Source organism: Lactuca sativa, chromosome 4 (assembly GCF_002870075.4).
Source record: "Lactuca sativa cultivar Salinas chromosome 4, Lsat_Salinas_v11, whole genome shotgun sequence".
Classification (NCBI taxonomy): Eukaryota; Viridiplantae; Streptophyta; class Magnoliopsida; order Asterales; family Asteraceae; genus Lactuca; species Lactuca sativa.
The window spans coordinates 316664808-316686793 of NC_056626.2; the positions used below are offsets into that span (position 1 = coordinate 316664808).

General features: G+C 32.0%; 1 protein-coding gene across 1 annotated transcript; it reads left to right on the plus strand.

Annotated features, from left to right (window-relative positions):
- The first annotated feature begins 732 nt into the window (after positions 1-732).
- Positions 733-4414, plus strand: LOC111894858 (GDP-mannose 4,6 dehydratase 1). The gene is made up of 3 exons (XM_052771184.1): positions 733-884; positions 3752-4295; positions 4403-4414. The coding sequence occupies exons 1-3, from the start codon at positions 733-735 to the stop codon at positions 4412-4414; spliced, it is 708 nt and encodes a 235-aa protein (XP_052627144.1).
- The last annotated feature ends 17572 nt before the right edge of the window (positions 4415-21986 follow it).

Consider the following 21986-nt stretch of genomic DNA (forward strand, 5'->3'; position numbering starts at 1 on the left):
ACAAAGATTACATCTCTAATAAAGTCTAACTGATAGTTGTTCATTAGTTGGTAGTTTGCTTGGAGGATTAAAATAAAATGAGTCTTGTTTCCCAATTGGCTAAGGTTTTAGATAGGTTAACTAAGTCATGATGCATTCAAATCCAGAAGAAACTTAAAATGCTAGTAATCTAAGCCCTAAAACTAATGAAGTTTATATGGATTTAACTATGTAGCTGAACTAAATGAGATCCATTAACTGAAGTTACTAAATTGTAGTAGATAGTTGAAAACTAATAAGATGCTTCAAGAATTTAAACACACACCATCGGCATCGCGGGGAGGTCCAGAAGCGCCTGAGATCTTGCCTTGTGTTCCAGATGGGGGAAAGGTTTGGAGAGTTAAATCTGCAACAACCAACAACCAAATTACTTAATGCTTACAATATAATCCAGCTACCAACGAATAAATTAGGGTTCAGATCTAGTATCGAAGTGATGAAAACGCAATTGAAGAAAGGGAGAAGAAGTTTTACAGGAACAAATCCAGAAACATTCTGGTTGTCAATGGTTGTGTAATTTCCGGACTTCATCTTGAATTCCCCTGTATCAAAAGTATGGTACTGATCCGGAGAGTATTTCTTTTTTGTTTCTGGATCTCTTGTCGGCGCTGAGCTCCCATACCATAACCCTAACTCGTCTTCTCTATAGCCGCCACCATCCATTCGGAGTTTACCCAGCTGCCATCTTCACCGATGTTGTTCCGGTTTTCTTGCTTCTCCTGTTTCCTCTCCGCAATAAGAAACCGGCATCCGCTGCCTGCCGCCTCGGAGGTTGATGAGCTCGTGGTGTTTCTGTTATCACCGAAGCACGGTGACGAGTTCAAGGCTTGTATTCCGACAGGCTTGTATTTCACGAATAGAAGCGTGTTTCAGATCATGTGTGCGTGTGGATGCTTGACTGGAAGTCATGGGGTTTGGAGTTGTGTTTAGAACGATGATTTTTAGAGAAGTAGGGGAATCGGTGGTGGTGTTATATGAAACTGATAACCTAAATTAGTGGGATATCGATTGATTTTGTTTTCTTTTACCATAATTAATTATAGTGTAGATTACTCTTATTTACTAGTGATTTAATTATTTCTTGAATTCTCATTGGTGCATTTAGGCACACAATACTTGCTAAAAACATTTGAACCTAACTATATATATATATATATATATATATATATATATATATATATATATATATATATATATATATATATATATATATATATATATATATATATAATCAAAAGTATTTTATAGCTTATCTTATATCGAAAAAAACATCTAAAAATATGTAAATTCATCATTTTTCAACCTTTTTACGTATTAGTATTCGAAAAAATAGAGTAAATTACACGAATGGTCTCTATGGTTTAGGGTAATTTACACGTTTGGTCCCTAACTTATTTTTTTAACTCGGAAAGTCCTTATTGTTTGTTTTTGTTACGCGTTTAGTCCCTGTCTTACCTAAAAATACTATTTTTCCCTTGATTTTTTAATTTATTTAAATAAACATATCATTAATCCTACCCCCTCACGTTACCTTATACACCTCATCATTTTTCCTTATTTAAATAATAGTATTTTTTATGTAAGTAAAGGACCAAGTGTGTAATAAAAACAAACTGTAGGGACCAAGCGCGTAACAAAAAACAAATAGTAGGGACCTTCCGAGTTAAAAAAATAAGTTAGGGACCAAACGCATAAATTACCCTAAACTATAATGACCATTTGTGTAATTTACTCGAAAAAATATATATGAAAAATATGCACCATATGCACATTTTTCGTAAAAAAACTCATTCTTTTTTTAAAAAAAAAAAGTCAACGAATCACCTTCAATATTAATATCTCAGACAATTAAGACATTTTGAAAAACAAAATATTTAGAAAAAGTTTTAAAAAATGTGCATATACGCACAAACTAAGATGTGCATGATTTTCAACCTTGGTTTTAGAACTTATCTTATATCGAAAAAAATAACTAAAAATACGTAAATTTATCATTTATTAACATCTTTCAATAATTATATTCGGAAGAAAAAAATTACATAAATTGTGCACCATATGCACATATACACAAAATAAAAATAGGCATATATGCATATCTGCATATATGCACACTAATGTACAAATGAAAAAAAAAAAAAAAAAAAAAAAAAAAAAAAAAAAAAAAAAAAACTTAATAAGTTAGGACACTGCTATAGAAAGTGATTTTTTGAAAAAAAAAAAAAACTAAAAAATAAAAATAAAATCAAAACAAACGTTTTTCTACTTATCTGCACATATATGCATATGATGCACATTTTACATTATATGCAACAAAAAAAAAATCAAATATAAGTATGGGTAGAAGTTTAAATATGATAAATTTACATATTTTTAGTTTTTTTTAATAGAAAATAAGCTCTAAAAAACATTTTTACAAACAATGTGCATGTGCATGTGATACATAGTGAATGTGATGCACATGTTATAGATTTTTTTTTTGAAGTTCAATATAGAAAAAGGTTAAAAATGATGAATTTATATATATATATATATATATATATATATATATATATATATATATATATATATATATATATATTCGATATAAAATAAGTTTAAAATGAGGTTCGAAATAGTGATCATTGGATCCTAAAAAAATTAGTGATCCTATATATATATATATATATATATATATATATATATATATATATATATATATATATATATATATATATATATATATATATATATATATACACGATTTTATTGTTTCTAAATTCAAAAGGAAAATTAGACATCTCATCGTATTTTTTAATGTATTTCTAATGATTTTTTAGGGTTACTAGGTTTATACGTTTTCTATTGAACCCCACACTATATATATATATATATATATATATATATATATATATATATATATATATATATATATATATATATATATATATATATATATATATATATATATATATATATATATATATCGATTTTTATGTTTCTAAAGTAAAAAAATAAAAATAAAAATAAATAAAAAAAAGTAGATTTCAAAGTATTTTTTTTTCTATATACTTCTATTGATTTTCTATGTTTTTAGGGTTTATGCATTTTCTATTGAACCTTCTCATATATATATATATATATATATATATATATATATATATATATATATATATATATATATATATATATATATATATATATATATATATATATATATATATATATATATATATATATATATAATTTTTTACTAAAATGTTATAGAATATTATACATGAAATACACATAAAATAGAATAAAAACATGTAATATGACTACTCTAAAATTGTATAATATAAAAAACAAATAATAAATAGCAGTAATAATGATATGAAAAACACATAAAAATGTATAACAAAAATATTCTAGCATAATAGATAATAGATTTCAATTTGTTATACGATTATATATGGAAAACAAAATATGGATAATAAGATGCTAGGATTTAAGTATATTAATACTAAATAATAAATATATGTACTAATGGTATAAAAATTCTATAAAATGGTATGAAAAATAATGTCTAAAGTCCTTAGGTTACAAGAAAATCCCTTAGGTTGTACAAGAAAATCGAGTTTTTAACCAAAATGAAACACAAAATGTTGGCATGGCTGTAGTAAACCTTATATGGATCACAAGACCTGATTGGAACAAAATCGGATTCTTATAAAACCTTTTTTCTTATCTCAAACAGGTATACAATTAATTATAGGGAAGCATACGGGATCTTTGCGTGCAATGGCATTCTCTTCAACCACGAGTCACCTCGAAGAGGTGAAAACTTTGTGACTAGGAAGATCACAAGGGCAGTGGCCCGGATCAAGATTGGTCTTCAGAGAAAACTGTTCTTAGGTAATTTACATGCTTCAAGAGACTGGGGGTTTGCAGGAGACTACGTGGAGGCAATGTGGCTTATGCTACAACAAGAAAAGCCAGATGACTACGTAGTGGCAACTGAGGAATCACACACAGTGGAGGAATTTATTGAGAAGGCATTTGTGTGTGTAGGTTTGAACTGGAAAGATCATGTTGTAATTGATAAGCAGTATTTTAGGCCTGCAGAAGTTGATAATTTGAAAGGTGATTCCAGTAAGGCAAGAAAGGTTCTTGGATGGAAACCTAAAGTTGGGTTTGAGCAGTTGGTGAAGATGATGGTTGATGAAGATGTCCAGTTGGCAAAAAGGGAAAAAGTTCTTGTTGATGCAGGGTACATGGATGTCAGCCTTGATATTGATTTGGTATGAAATGAAATCTACTAGCTATACCCCATCTTTTGTTGTTGGTTTTTGCTTGACATTTTTTGTTATAGTTATTCAATTGTAATTCTTGTTTTCATTACTTTTAGATGTTGGTTTAATGTGGGGGTTGTGAGCATGATCTCTTATTTATAGTTAAAAACCCCATAGATTTGATGAGGATTTATAGAGAGGGAAATCAATAGATGTGGTGGTTGTGGGTCATGTAGTGTTATGCAAAACAATATACGCTTTAGTATTCAAAATAAATAGTATTTTTTGAACATTTTAGTTTGTAGTAATTAGGATGAAAATTGATTTTGAGTTATTCACTAAAATGGTCATAAAACCACTTTTTTCTAGAATTTAAGAAAATGACTACCATATTGGCAAAATGTGCATTGTGCATTACCAATAACATAAAACAAATCTGTTAAATGTTGGCGTTAACATCATCGTTCGTGAGACACATTTATAGGCAATACAATTTTATAAAAATTACGGGAAATTAACTTACCTGAATCTTCCTGATTTTATATTTTTTCACGAGTGTTAGCAGTGAGTTTTACTTACGGTTTGTCTATTTAGTCCCTAAAAATTTTTTGATGCTTTATAGGGGAACAAAATAGATTTTGACATGTTCATTTATGTATGCCACGTAACCATTTCTGTTTGTTGAACAGCCTAATCACATGATGATGTGATTTTTTTAATAAAAAAAATTAAAGAAAAATCAAATAAACCCACCCTACTTATTATTCTTCTCCACCCACAAGCTATTCCATCATGTTTTTAAAACCTTCACGAATTCTCTTGGATTTAATTATTCCATCATAGTTGTTTGTATATCGATAATTTTTGAGTCTCTTGGATTGAAGTCATCTTCTTCCCCAATCTCACCGTCAATACACCGTCACCGGAAAACCATAATTGCAGCAACAAAGGGGAAGACAATGATTACAAACATACATTTCAAATAAAGCAATACCCACAAAATCTTAGCTTTAATTGAAACATCAGTGTGTGTTGTTAATCTGAATCGAACCCGTTAAACACATGATTTCATCACCATAACCAAATTCAACAAATTAGGTATGCTATGTTTATCAGAAAATTCCTATTTCTTAGAAATGGCTACTTATATGTGACAGTGAAGGAGCTCTAATCAGCAATCATTCATTTTATTGATTGATTTAGATGCTACAATGGTGTCCTGAATATATACATTAGGGATGAAATTGCATCCAACTTTTAACCAAAATCTACGTTTATTCTATTTATCCAGCACCACCGCTACAAATTCTGACGAGAGAAACTGAAAAACGACAAAGAGAACAAACAAAGGTCAGCCCTTCATCACCATCAGAGGACAATGGTTGTGGTGGTGGTAAAACCCTACCATCAGCGAAATTATCATCCGTATTCATCAGTGTTTCACCATCAAACAATGCCTATTCCCCAAACCTTTGTTCGACCTCCAGAAATTCCCCTAGCGACAACGGCTTTAAATGCTCACCACTGCACAACCATCACCACTGAAATCTTCATCAACATCACGGACGTTATCCTTATCCCAATCTAAGACCGTATCTTATGTTATGACAAAAAGTAATCAAAAAACAAAATCTAAAAAACAGACACAATTAAATAAAAAATATATAAAAGAATCATAACAGAAAACATACTTGGATGTTGATGGTTACAACAAAAACACAAATACGAAATTATGTGGACTGAGGCATGCGAATTGCAATGTCCTAAGAAAGAAATTTCCCTGGTAGGGATCTGTCTAGAGGATACAACAATCAATCCAAGAAGTGATCTTGAATCTGTCGAAATTTCTATGTTCCCTTCATCTTCAAGAAAAACCGGATTTGCAAGAGAATTTGCGGTGTAATATGAATTTTGTAACCCTCCACAAATGACTGAAAGCATGTATATATAGGTATTGATTATGACAGTTGGAAACTGCCAAAACCGAAAATAACTGCCATAATACCTGTCATTCAATAATTACGAATTTAATAAAAACAAAAATTAATTTCGTAATTAAAAATATTTAAATAATCAGGAAGACTCCAAGAGCCCCAAGGCCCAATGCCCATCTTTTGACCATTAAATATTCTCTTGATATTAGCCTATTTTGAGTCCAATTAGGCTAGTCCAACACTACAAACCAAGCCCGTCAATCTTAGCCCAATGCTTTATACATATTGATAAACTTATGAGGCTTAGGGCGCATTTGGTAAGGGGTAATTAAGGCAGGAAAAGAATAAAGCATTCAAATGGAATGGGAAGACGTGTGTTTGGTTGGAGTAAGGAAAGGATATCTTCATTCAAAAGAGAATCCTATTCCCTCTGAACACGGTGTTTTCATTCAAGGGGGTACCCCTGATTTTTTTTCATTCCATTCAAGCGCTATTACACATCTTCCCATTTTGCCCCTGGAATATATCATGAACGCAGAAAAATCAGCTAGATATCAATCGATTTCCCTCCAAATCTGAAACAAATTAGCAACCAAAATCTCATAAAATCAGCAACGAATGGCAGCATATCGTCTCTATATAGGGCTTCATCCGACCATTCTTATTACTGGTAATCCCCTTTTTAAGATTTCTTTCAAGTTGATCTGAAGTTATACTCATCAAGAAATGTCATTTGTGAAGGTTAGCATCTCTCTGCATTTATTTTTGTTTATCTAATTTTTGTTCTATTCATTGTGTGTTCTTCTTTCTGTGTGCCAATTATATCATATAATCAGAGTTGTAAATTATTATTTGTTTGCTGTATAAATATGATAAGAAAACTTGATTTTTGTAAAAGGGGGATGAACATATGTTGTGTATATGATAAGCCCCCATCCTTGTTCGTCTATCAAAGGAGGACCAAGAAAGGCAAAAAGAATCAGGAACCATGAAGTTGTACGTTATTTATATGGCTTTTTATGATATTGCAGTTTTTTAAGTTATGAAAAGTATGATAATTTTTATTTTTTAGGGTTGGTTAGACATTGATATGGTTTTATGAGATAGATTTTTTAATTATAAATAAAAGTTCTTATTTATATAAACCATTTAGAATAGAAACTATAATTTGCAGATAGATAATGTTGAATTTTATTGAATTCTATGAATTTTGTGTTGTAAGGGTATTTTTGTCATTGTAAATTATTTTTATTCCATTACCTTCTCTTTTTTGTACATACTAAACAACATAGATGAATGAGTCATTTCATTCCATCACATAACCAAACATGACAATGGAAAGGTAATGAAGCATTCCATTAGCTCATCCATTCCATTACTTAGTCAATTCCATTCCTTTGTCATTCCATTCCACCCAACCAAACACATCCTTAGACTTATAAGGATGAGCTTTTTCTTTCTTGCTTCCAATGTGGGACAAGTCCCACAAAGTAAATTAATAAACAAAGTTCCAACAATACCCCACATTTTCTATTAAAACTCAAAGAATACCCCACATTTGAATAGAGAATAAGTGAATTTTGATATTAAAATAAGGGAAGTAAGATATGACATGCATCTGAATAGGTTTTGTAAAACTTGATATTTCATAGTGAGTACTACTTGGATCTACTTGGTGGGTAGTGAACTCGAGTCTTGAACTAACCACTTTGTATAGTAGAATAAAAAAAAGCATCACATATATCATATCTAAACATAGATCATTTCTTACCATTGTGTTCATTTCGGTCGTGAACAATCCTTTCTTCATGAGACTTTTAGAGAGCTTTGCCATATCAGCTCCCAAAGACGCGACCTCACATCCATCTCACATAGGTAATGCTAATCTGGAGCAATACGTACTATTCCACTATAAAAGCTATCAGCATTACTAAGAATAAAGAATTCAACCCTATATCATCAATGGAAAACAGAAGATAAATATCATAGGAGTGAGCATACCTTTGTATTGGTGCTTCTTTGAGTCTTCCCCAACTAGTTGTCCTATTGAACCTAGACCATTGGATCTCCAATGTTGCTAGGTTAGGTTTCCGCCAGGTGGTGACTCATTATGTTGGCTTTAAGCCCATTCCCCTCGATGTGAAGAGAACTTGCTCTCTAATAAGGCCTTTTGTCAATGGATCAGCTATATTTTCCTTTGACTTTATGTAACTAATGGAAATGATTCCATTCTTCAACAAGTCTCTTATTGTAATATATATGCGCCTAATGTGTCTCGACTTGCCATTGTATATCTGACTTTGTGTTCTAGTAAGAGCAGTCATACTATCACAATGTATGCCAATGGCAGTAACAGGTTGATGCCACAGAGGAATACCTTCTAGAAAGCTTTTAAGCCATTCAGCTTCTTCGGCAGCTTTGTCTAAAGCAACAAACTCTGCTTCCATTGTAGAATGAGTATTCATAGTTTGCTTAGATGATTTCCAAGAGATAGTAGCTCCACCAATAGTGAACACATATCCACTTGTGGATTTTGCCTCTGAAATATTGGAAATCTAATTTGCATCAGAATACCCTTCAAGAACAGGAGGATATCTCATGTAATGCAATCCATAATTCATTATATGCTTTAAATATCTAAGCACTCTCACTAATGCATACCAATGATCTGTCCCAGGATTGTGGGAGTAACGGCTCAATCTACTTACACTATAAGCCAAGTCCAATCTAGTACAATTCATAATATACATTATGATGGATTTTAGCCATAAGAACATCCTATGTGCTCATACAAACCCTAATGCTTGGATCTAGGTTACTCTATTGTACATGCAATTCATCCAAGACTATAAACCCTAGATCTAGTATATGATAATCAATATAACATATAAATTAGAGTTTAGATCATACCTTGATTGTTATGTAGCAATAACAATCCCAAATCCTTCTTGTATTGACTTTAGAAAGCTTAGAGTCACAAATGTCACTCCTCTAATGGTTCACAAACACCAAGAGCAAGAGGATGAAGAAGAGAAGAGAAGTAGGCTCTCAAAAACGTGTGAAAACCCTAGAGAACAAGTTCACCCCGTTTTTGGAGCATAAGGGTTCTATATATAGGGAGGCTATTAGGGTTATCTAACAAGGAAACCCTAATTTGGATGCTTAAGCCCTAAGCAACCCATGGACTCCTTTCCTTAAAGGCCTAGGACAATTTCTAATGGGTTTCCCCATAGAATTCTTCCAACCTTATAATATAAGGCAATCCATAGCCCAATTGCAATTATCTTATAATTACAATTCCAGTCCCTTAAGTTTAATTAATCTCTTTTAGTCACAAACTTAATTCTTATTAATTCTTGACTAATATTAATTAACCAATATGATTTCTCCTTTAATATATTATTCTTATAATATATTAATAAATCATATTTAATCCTTTCTCTCCATAATTCATCCTATCAAGTTGCTTTGGTGAAGGCAACCCAAAAGGACCATGCACCATTGGGTCAAGTACATACCAAAATAGTTATGGACTTAGACACTAATCCAACACATTAAGCTACCAAGAACTTGAGTATAGTCTAATTGAGCTACACTATCACCTTTATTCTTCTTAAGATGACTTGAAGGATTAAAAGGGGTGACTACCGGCTTGTCATCATAGTGTCCAAACTTCTTGAGTAAACTCTCGATATAATGGGACTGAGTAAGAGTATAACCATCTGGTCTTCTTTGAACTCTTACACCAATGATCACATCTACTACTCCCAATTCCTTCATGGAAAAGGAAGAGTGTAGCATTTTCTTGGTTTGATTGACCATATCCAAATTAGTACCAATTATAAGCATATCATCCACATACAACCATATGATGACACATGCATTCTTGTATTGTTTGACATAAACACATTTATCACATTCATTAATTCTAAATCCATTACAAAGTAATGTGTTGTCAAACTTCTCATGCCATTGCTTTGGAGCCTATTTTAGTCCATAAAGTGATCTAACTAACTTATAGACTTTGTTTTCTTGACCTTTAACCACAAACCCTTCAGGTTAATTCATATATATCTCTTCATCTAGTTCACCATACAAGAAGGCAGTTTTCACATCCATTTGGTGTATTTCCAAATTGTCAATGGCTGCAATTGCTACTAATGTGTGAATTGATTTGATTCTTGTAACAGGTTAATAGGTGTCAAAGAAGTCTTGGCCCTCCTTTTGACGATACCCTTTAGCTACTAAACGAGCTTTCTACTTCTCAATGGTACCATCAGGTCTAAACTACTTCTTGAATATCCATTTGTGCTTAATTGGTTTTTACCCAGGTGGAAAATCTACCAATTTCCCAGTGTTATTCTGCACAGTGGACTCAATCCCACTTTTGATTGCCTCTTTCCAAAAGGGAGCTTCAGAAGAATCCATAGCATCCTTATAAGTTTGTGGCTCTTTATTCACTACATAGGTCATGTAATCAGGTCCAAAATCTTTGGCTATTTTGCCCCGTTTGCTTCTTCTAGGTTCTAATTTATCTTCTTTAACCTTTGAAGAACTCTCCTCATTTGATTGCAAACTTTTGTCAAGAATGGTCTCATTCAGTCCATCATCTAGAGGTCTTTTCCTAGAGAAGTTAACCTCTTTCCCTTTATCATTAAAAGAAAAATTATTTTCAAAGAATTCAGCCTCTGCTGATTCCATGATGGTTTGGTTATGGATATCATCAACATGTGATTTATACACAAGAAACCTATAGGCTGCACTATTCATGGAAGGGCCAAGATAGATGCAATCTATGGTTTTTGGTCCAAGTTTAGTTCTCTTAGGAAGAGGTACTTGTACCTTAAGAAGGAAACCCCACACTTTCATCCTTTTATAAGAGGGTAACCTCCCTTTCCACAAATGATAGGGTGATTTATCACTCTTTTTATGAGGAATTCTATTAAGTATTGAATTTGCTGCAAGACATGCTTCTCCCCACACATTATGTGGTGCTCCAAAAGTAATTAGCATTGAATTAATCATGTTTTTCAATGTTCTATTCTTTCTTTATGCCACTCCATTTTGTTGAGGAGTATATGGAGCAGTTTTTTGATGTATAATACTATTATAAAGAACAAAATTCAGCAAAGTCTTTGGATTCATATTCTCCTCCTCGATCAGACCTTAGAATTTTGATCTTTTTGTCAAGTTGATTTTCAACTTCGGCCTTGAAATTCTTAAAAGAATTCAAGGCTTCATCCTTGTATTTAACAAATAAATATAGCAATACTTGTTGCAATCATCAATAAAAGAAATATAATAATTCTTTCCTCCTCTTGTAGGTGTTGCTCTAAAATCACATAAAACAGAGTGGATTAAACCAAGTATTTCATTAGATTTGTCAACAGATTTATGAGGATGTTGTGAAAATTTTCATTCAACACAAACTTCACATTTTTTTGTTTTTATCTAATGAACATTTTGGTAACATGCCAAGTTTTTTCATTCTTTGAATAGAATGAAAATTGACATGTCCTAACGAGAATGCCACAAAAATGAAGGATCATGCATGTACATAGAAAAGGGGCTAGTAGTGCCCATTATTGCATTAGCATTAACATTGGTTACATCATTGTTTGGTGTTTCAACACCATAGTACAAAGGTAAGACATTGAGTTTGAAGAGACCCTCACTAAGGTATCCCTTTACAATATACATCCCACCTTTGGTGAGAACAAACTTATCAGACTGAAATACAAGTTTGAATCCCTTGTTACTAAGAATAGGACTAGAAATCAGATTCTTAGTAATTTCAGGAACATGCAAGACATCACTTAAAACAAGTTCTTTTTCAGAAGTCAGTTGTAGCTTCACTTTTCCCTTCCCTTCAACTTTTGCAGTAGATCCATTCCCCCATAAACATTGGTTCAGAATCCAAGACTTTCTGGTATGTAAAAAAACATGGTTCGAGGGTTGCAAATGTGCCTTGTGGCTCAAGTATCAATCCACTAATCCATACAATTGCTAGCCATGTTGGTTTGAATCACAACAACAAACTGATTTGGTGATTCAACAATGTTGGCTTGACCATAATTTCCTCCACCAGAATTACCACCATTTTTTCCATTGTTCCCTCCATTGTTTCCTCCTTGACCCCTCCTGAATCTTCCATCTTTGGCCTTGTGTCTAGTTTTACTACAAACATAGCATGGACCAGAATTCTTCTTGAAATTCTTCTTGTCTGGGCCATGATTTTTGCCATCTTTGTAAGAGTTTTTAAAGCCTTGCTTCCCTTTCTTGTTGCTGTGCTTTGTCCTTGAGGTACTTGCTTCTCCAACAGAGTTTGCACTTGGTTACAAGGAATTTGAATTTGCATTCTCATTCAATCTGTTATCTTCTTCCACACGAATTCTCAACACAAGTTGCTCAAAACTCGTGTCATCAGTTAAGTGCTTAAGATATAGTTTGAAATTCTTCCAAGAAGGAAGACGTTTTTCAATGATCAAACCAACAAGAAAGTTAGAGTTTATACACATACCTTCAACTTCAAGAGCATGTGCAATGACTTGAATTTCCTCCACTTGTTTGCAGACAAATTTGGTATCCACCATCTTGAAATTCATGAACTTTCCAATCACGAATTTCTTGGAACATGCCACTTCTATTTTGTATTTCTTTTCCAGTGATTCCCATATCTCTCTTGCAGTAGTGATGGTAGAGTAGATATCATAGAGGGAATCATCCAAGGCATTTAGAATATAATCTTTGCAATTATATTCATTTGTGTTCCAAGTTTCCACAGCCCTTTGTTGCTCTGCCAATTGGGCTGCAATGGGTGGTGTTGTTCCTTCTGCAGTGGTTGCACCCGTAGGATGAGAGGGAGAATCATCGGTGAGAACATTGGAAACATGAAGAGTTGTTAGATAAAACAACATCTTCTGTTGCCATCTCCAAAAATCTGAGCCTTTGAATTTCTCAGGCTTTTCCACATGTTTTGATGATGGAATTTTGATCCATTCTTCACCTTTTAATTTATGTCTTAGATTGTTATGACAAAAGTAATCAAAACACAAAATCTAACAAACGAACACAGTTAAATCAAAAATATATAAAAGAATCATAACAGAAAACATACTTAAATGTTGATGTTTACAACAGAAACACAAATACAAAATTATGTAGATTGAGGCCTGCAAATTGCAGTGTCCTAAGACAGAAATTTCCCTAGTAGGGATCTATTTAGAGGATACAACAATCAATCAAAGAAGTGATCTTGAATCTGTCAAAATTTCTATGTTCCCTTTATCTACAAGAAAAATGGATTTGCAAGAGAATTTGTGGTGTAATATGATTTCTATAACCCTCCACAAATGACTGAAAGCATGTATATATAGGTATTGATTATGACAGTTGGAAACTGTCAAAACCGAAAATAACTGCCATAATATCTGTCATTCAGTAATTACGAATTTAATAAAAACAAAAATTAATTAATCAGGAAGACTCCAAGAGCCCCAAGGCCCATCGTTTGACCATTAAATATTCTCTTGATATTAGCTTATTTTGAGTCCAATTAGGCTAGTCCAATACCACAAACCAAGACCATCAATCTTGGCCCAATGTTTTATCCATATTGATAAACTTATGAGGCTTAGACTTATAAGGAGGTGTTTTTTCTTTCTTGCTTCCAATGTGGGACAAGTCCCACAAAGTAAATTAGTAAAGAAAGTTCCAACATCTTAGTCCATCTTGCTGGATCCATCACCAGAAAACCCTCCGGCATCATAATGCTTCAAAGAATTAGAACCGAAATCATCGTTTTAGCAGTTGTCGGGTCAAACAATTGAAAACCATAGAGGAATACAACTTATTAGATAACACTAGAAACCGTTCCAATGAAAATTTAGTGGATATTATCTCAATATTTTTTTACCAGAGGTGCTAATGTGTTCACGATTGGTGGATTTATAAGAGTTCTTCTACGATCAGGTGCCGACAGAGTCAAATGAGTCAACATGTCTATGTGGCAAGGGGTAATCGGTTTACCCCTTCATTTTGTGCAAAGTTACATAATAGACCCGACAAAAACAAGTTTGTTGCCTCATAAAGCACCAAAAACAATTTAGGGACTAAATGGACCAACCCTAGAAAGTTCATAGGGCATTATTGTCATTTTCCCAACTCCAATTGCATATCCGTCAACTCTACATGCATTTCAATGAGAAAATCGTTATAGATTTGTAGAGTTAGTTCCTCGTCTATCTGTTTAAAATGTTTATAGCCTTTTCTCTCATCTTGTCCAACAAACCATATTTATCAATTCAGCGAAAAAAAGTTCCAACACTACTTACGTGGACATTTAGAGAAAAACCTTGAAATTAGGACATCACAAAATCCTTACCCGAGTTCATGACGTAAATAATGATGAAGATGTCGTTAAGGCAATAAGAAAAAGAGGATAAGAAATAGCCAACTAGGTATAAAAATTGTGAATGGTGAAAACACCTATGAGTGTCTAATTACTTGAATTTATTGAACATTAATGAATTCCTTGTATCGAGTGAGTATATTTGAGGTATCACCATTTTCACTTGCATTATTGGTTATTTCTAAAACTTTATTATCATACATACTTATAAAGATAGCATTTTTTCTTGAATCTCATACATTTGAAACCCTCATTCTTTTTTCCTTTCACCACATTCATTTGAAACTCTCATGACTTTTCAATTTCTTTATAATAATAATTATAATTTGGTAATTAGGTTAAATAAATATCAAATCTAAAGGGTAATCATATATAAACTAAATTTCAATATTAAAATAATATCTTTAATTCTTCTTATAAAATTATATATTTTTAACTTTTAACATATCATACTTAATTTATTAGTTTTAATATATTGTTGGATATAAACCATTATCATTTTAAATGTATAATTTTTGAACAATTTGTATAAGATACTTAAATTATTAATTAAAATATAACATTATAGGCTCAACTTAAATATAAATTTTATTTAATTTAACAACCCAAAGATTATTTTATAAATAGTTAAAAGTGATAAATTGTAGTGTCTTTCTAATAATGATTGTAAGTTGGTCAATAAGGTTAAATAAATATCAAACCTAAAGTGTAATCATAAATAGACTAAATTTCAATTTTAAAATAATATGTTTACTTCTATTTATAAAGTTATTTCTTTAAATTTTAACATATTATACTTAATTTATTAGATTTAATATGTTGTTGCATGTAAACCATTATCAGTTTAAAGCTATAACTTTTGAACAGTTTGGACAAAATACTTCAATTGTTAATTTAAATATAACATTACAGTGTCAACTTAAATATAAATTTCAGTTCTACTAAAAAAACCAAATAATATTTTGTAAATAGTTAAAAGTGATAAATTATAGTGATAAATGCAAAAACCAAATTGTAATATCAGTTTAACTAAAATATTTCCTAAATATATTTATATAATCGTTAAAAATTTTCAAATAAGTAGCTTAAAATAACTTATAATAACAATATTTAAAAATAAATCTATATAAATGATTATATTGTTACCTTTAAAATCAAAAAATAATGTTTGATGTTTTAAATAATTATAATGATAGAAATTAAAACATTGAACAAATAAATTTTAAAAAATTAGTTAAAAATAACAACAACTATAAATAGTATTAAACCATATATAATATTTAATTTTATTGATGTGTAACTCGCAAGTAGAAGCCATTCAAACGATTGAAATTATGAGGTTATAATAGATGTATATATTATCATATAATTTAAAATAATCAATATATTATATCAAATTAATATACGAATTATTATATCAAATTTAACAACAACGTTAGTGTTATATTATATTATATTATATATATATATATATATATATATATATATATATATATATATATATATATTTGTAAAGAGTTCAACTATATAAGTGTTTCTGCGCATTACAATATCAACTCAAATATAAATTTCAGTTCCATTTAAAAAAAAAACTAAAGAATATTTTGTAAATAGTTAAAATTAATAAATTGTAGTGATAAAAGCACAAACTAAATTGTAATCTCAATTTAACTAAAATATTTCTTAAATATATTTTTATAATCGTTAAAAGTTTTCAAATAAGTAGCTTAAAATAAATTAAAATAACAATAGTTAAAAACAACTTTATATAAATAATTATATTGTTAGCTTTAAAATAAAAATACAATGTTTGATGTTTTAAATAATTATAATGATAGAAATTAAAACATTAAGCAAATAAATTTTAAAAAATTAATTAACAATAAAAACAACTATAAATAACATCAAATCATATATTATATTTAATTTTATTCATGTGTAACTCACGGGTAGAAGTCATTCAAACGATTGAGATTATGAAGTTATAATAAATGTATACATTATCATATGATTCAAAATAATCAATATATTATATCAATTTAGTATATATACAAATTAATTATTATATCAAATTTAACAACAACGTTATTGTTATATTTAAAAAATCATATATTTGTAAAAACTTCAACTATATAGGTGTTTCTGCGCAATGCGCGGGTATTCGTCTAGTTTGATCAATGAAAAAAAACAAATAGAGATTGGTTGATAAATCTTCAACTTTTTTGGAAACATCGAATATTCATTCAAAGGGCAGTGCTAGCAAGTAGCTGAGAGAGCAAAGGAACAGTACACAGGAAATAAGAGAAAGAACCAAAAATTATAGCAGAAAATGAGAGAATGGTGAAATACTCCGTTTGACCCAATCTTCGCATCCAAGATTACCATGGTGTTACACAAGATATATGATAAAGAAATGATGTTGTTAGTAATTTTCGACAAGGGCACACCAATTTTTTTGAAAACCTTGTTATTCATTTCCATCCAAATGTTTCGGATAAAATAGTAGAACACCATATTTAGGATCAATTTCTTCCTAGGTAGTTTTCCCAAGCAGCCACGTAATCAATGAATTCTTAATTAACATTTGAGAAATTCATGTTTTGAATACCACACCATTTAAATATCCAATCTTTTACAACCCGAGTATACCCACATGTAATGAATAGATTAACGGTTGTTTTTACCCATTGAGGCTCTCCAAATAAATACTTTTAGAGGGATCAACTTTAACCAACAAATTGATTGCCCATTGTATAAAATCAATTTTGACTCAATTAACTTTCTCATGGATTTGACAAAGTATTGCCCATTGGAGTTTAGATTGAATCTAAACCCAAACTTGGAATTTCTCGCATTTGTCAATTCACCGATATCATTGTACAATTGTAGAAGTTCACTTAGTTCAGCTGTTGCACCTCTATGTTCAAACTTCCACATCCACGAGAAACCATTGGTTGAAAACCGATACTCTAATAAGCAACATTTAACCAATTCGTTCAAATACAAGTTGGGAAATTTAACTTGAAATAGAGTTTTACCACAAGATGAATCTTTCAATAATAGAATTTTGACTCTCGATCCACGAATAAGAGTGAAGATCTCATTTCTATCAATACTAAAATCATTGATGGAATTCACCACCTTGGAAATGTTGCACCACACGTCATTTGCAGTTTTCCTAGCTATGTAGAATATCGGTTTGTTGTTCAAGTTGTGTATGCTCGTAATGACAGCTTTCCATAAACTTTCTTTCTAATTCATCAATTGTCACTGCCATTTAACTATGAGTGATGTATTTTGAGCTAGAAGAGTTCCCGCTCCAAGACCACCAACAGATTTTGGGGCGATGACTTTCGACCAATCCACCCAGTGGATTTTCTTTTTAAGTTCTCCATCCCAATTTGGCCACAACTTTATACATACACCTTATCAGACTAATTGGGTGATAATAACCCAATTTGAGCAGGTTGGATACTTTCGATACAAGGGTGATAAACAATGAGTTGCTTCCAGATGTGAGAGAATCTGTTGCTTTAAAGTGCTTGTAAAATCTTATGATATCACCTTTAAATGTTTCCCATTTCGCTTTAATGAGTTTGAAAGTGTAACCATCGGGGCCCAACGCTTTCTCCCCACCACAACTCTAAACAGCACTTTTCATTTCTTGAATTGTAAAAGAAGATTCCATGAAGGAAGATTGGTCCAAGAAGAGTTGCTTATAGTGGTTAATAAATTTAGGTCTACTGGGCCATTGCTCTTGAAATTTGGCAGCATAAAAATCGTAAGCTCGTGAAATCTATTTTCTCAATTCTTGTTATTGACATCTAGTGCCATGAAAGAACCGGGTATTTTCATGTCCGTGTGTGACCCATTGATTTTAGCCTTTTGTTGCAAGTCGATCTTAGTGAAGCGCTCAAGCTAAGTGATTTTAAGTTTATCATCCTGCTAACAAATCCGTTCTGAATCCGAGAGCACTTGAGATTCAGCAAATTTATCCAAGTTCACAACCTTACTTTTGAGTTATATCAGTTCTGCTTGTTCCTTGATTAATTCCTTTTGTCTCGATTCTCTAATAGTGTTTTTTACAAATTTACTTTTGGCTGCAAGGTAACTGTCTGGTGCACCAAACCCATGAAAAGACTCCGAAGCATTGTAGAAAATCTCGTTTAAGTCGTCTCTCATTAACCATGAATTAAAGAAACGAAATGGGGAGTGGCCAAAATCCTCATAGGATAGTTTTAGGATTAATGTAAGCCAATGAAATAAATTTTGTGTACTCGTTTTAACTTCCCAATCCAGACGACTTTGTGATATAATGGCCAAATTTACCTTGGTGATACAATGGCCACATCTCACACGATTTAAAGAGTTTAATAGCACCTGAACATATTTTACGCCTTCATATTTGATGAAGGAAAAGTATGAGCCCCCTTTGTCTTTCCTCCCTGGTATATAGATATTCACAAGCCTTCCTAATTTTTGAAAAGCATCGTTTAGCATGGCATTGGTAGTGTCTGGTTGTATGTTTGATAATAAAATGATCTGATTGTCTTCTCTGTATGTTGCTTATTCCAGTAAACCTTCGTCCATTCGCCAGCCTTGCACTCCTGACCATCCGTCTCCCTAGAGAGCATCCTCACGCCTACACACTTTTTTTTATAAATCTTCAACTTGTTCCATTATATATAGTCTAAAGATTTAATATGCATCATGAACTTACGCCTTGTTCTTAGCTAAGTCTCTGATCAAGATAGACATAAAGCATGTCAAAAATTGTCAAGATTTAGCAAGCTAACTTTATTGGAAAGTCTGTCATCATGGTTCGCAGACTGAGTTTAGACTGAACGGTGTGGGCAACCCCCACATGTTGTTGTTCTGACGTGGCGGCCCCTCAACACTGTTACCACGCCCCCCCCCCTCCCCCCCGCTATTCGTTTTCGTCCGTTATGAGGCTACTCGTTGCCATCGTAACATTTCATAACGTGTTTAACGATCAAAATTTCGACTAATATGTTAAAAAAAATTAACCTTTTTTATTTTATCTATACATCCAAACATAAAATTTTACCAAAAAAACTTTTCTCATCTTCTATCTACTTTCAACTTTCAAAAAAAACTCATTTTTCCTTTCAACCAACTATGGAGCAAAACCCGAACACCCCGTCTCCAAACACAAACACATCCATCCCAATGGGTTTCGCACAATACGGAAGTTATATGAACCTGCTCACCTCAAACTCACCCCCAATGCAATTTCCTACATCCCCTTACATGCAGCAAAACCCAAATCTTGAACAAAACCTTTTTAGTGCTTTCAGTTCCATGCAACCACCACCCACACAACCACCACCAGAAATTGTTCCGAAAACACAAGCGGGAGGCCGTCAGAAAGGGAAAGGGAAAGGGAAAGGGAAAGGGAAAGGAAAAGGAAAAGGGAAAAGGAAAGGGAAAGCAGTCGCGGATACGGAAGAAGAGCCTCCACTTTGGTGGACACCGAAGGAGGAGTATGCTTTGGTTGTGGCGTGGTGCGGGACTTCAAAGAATCCAACCATAGGAAATGATATGTGGAGAGTTGGGTTTTTGGAAGTCGTGCTCGGCAAATTCCACATGCTTATGAAGAAACAACTATATCGGAATATCGACATGCTTAGCAGCAAATAAACTCCGATCAGTCACCGGTGCACAAAGTTTAATGGGATTTTCATGAGACTAGAATCGCAAAGGCAAAGTGGTGCGAATGATTTGGATGTTTACAAAGTCGTGAGGAAACAATATCAAGTGGAAATGGGGCATGCTTTTAAGTTTCAAAAAATATGGGAGATTGTTAGGCTAGACCCAAAATGGAATAAGACGCTGACATCGGGGGAGGCACAATCAAAGAGGTCCCGCAATTCTAGTTCGTTTGACGTTTTCGACGCACAAACGAACGTCGACCTTAACACAGACACGGATGATATCCCTGATGACATCGAAGAGATCTCCCCCCACGTCAATCGGTCGGACGCAACAAAGCGAAACGTGTTCAACGTCACGCAGACGAAATTGATAGAAGAGCACAAGAGTTGGCGGAAATAAAAGCAAAGTTCAACCAACACAATCTGATTGTCCAACAAAAGGTTGATGTACAATGTGAGCACTTGAAGTTTCTTCGTAAGCAGGCTGAGAAAGATCAAATGGTGAAGGATTTAGCAATTCTCCAGACCAGTTAAGCAAATATGGGACCACGAGAAGCACTAGTGCTCCGGAAGATAAAGGAGAAAATCAAAAGACAATATTTGGATGACTAGTTGATCGGTTTTTAGTTTTTAGGACGATTGGGTTTTTTTTTCGTTCAACGTTGTGTTTTTTTTTGGTGTGTAATGTTTTTTTTAGTTTTTAATGTTATGGTTAATCTAGGAGTTAATTAAATTGCATGCTTTTTTTTATTAATCCAATATGATTAAAAAAATATAATGAAAAAAAAATCAAAAATAAATAAATTGGAAAAAACAAAAAACAAAAAAAAAAACAGAAAAAATAAATATAGAAATGATGACAAAATATAATGAAAAAAAATCAAAAATAAATAAATTGGAAAAGACAAAAAAAAATATAAAAATAAAAATAAAAATGATGACATGAAAAGTTAAAGATGTTATAACAAATTATCCATTTCCTCCATTTAGTGTTATAACACCATTTTGAAATGACATGTGAGGTGGCACGTTTTGGGTGTGATAACACCCCTTAAATAGTTTCTCACACTCACTAGTCTTAGTGAGGATGGTGGTTTTTTTCATAAAAGATGAAATTGTCCCTCATTGATTTATTGTCTTTTGAACTCATTTAAGACCAGCGAACCCAAAACTTCAGGAACCATATATGGGAGCTTATCTAAAACAAATTGCACGTTAGGGATGGATATAATAGTATTTATGGTTATACATGTCTGATTACTCAATCAATACTCGGTCTCTAAGAGGTCTTGGGTTCAATCTCACAAATACTAACATGGCTGTTAAAAAAAAAAATACTCGGTCTCATTTACTCGTTCCCCAATAATTTCTATTTTCATAATTATTATATATATATATATATATATATATATATATATATATATATATATATATATATATATATATATATATATATATATATATATATATAAACACACTAAGTGGATACCCGCTTGATGACGTGACGTTGATCAAGTAATCTAACCACATTTTAAATTGTATGTGAAGATAATAACAAAAAGAATTTGTTTTTGGCAAAAACAACCACTTAGTCCGGAATGGGTATTCCAAAAAAAAAAACAAAAACAAAAAAAAAAACTTTTTTTTTCTGAAAAAAAATATACATTTCAAACTGACATTT

Coding starts and splice junctions, on each gene's coding strand:
- LOC111894858 (XM_052771184.1), top strand. CDS start 733: ATGTTGTTCCGGTTTTCTTGCTTCTCCTGTTTCCTCTCCGCAATAAGA. Junction 885..3,751: donor GCTTGTATTCCGACAGGCTT/GTATTTCACGAA, acceptor TATCTCAAACAG/GTATACAATTAATTATAGGG.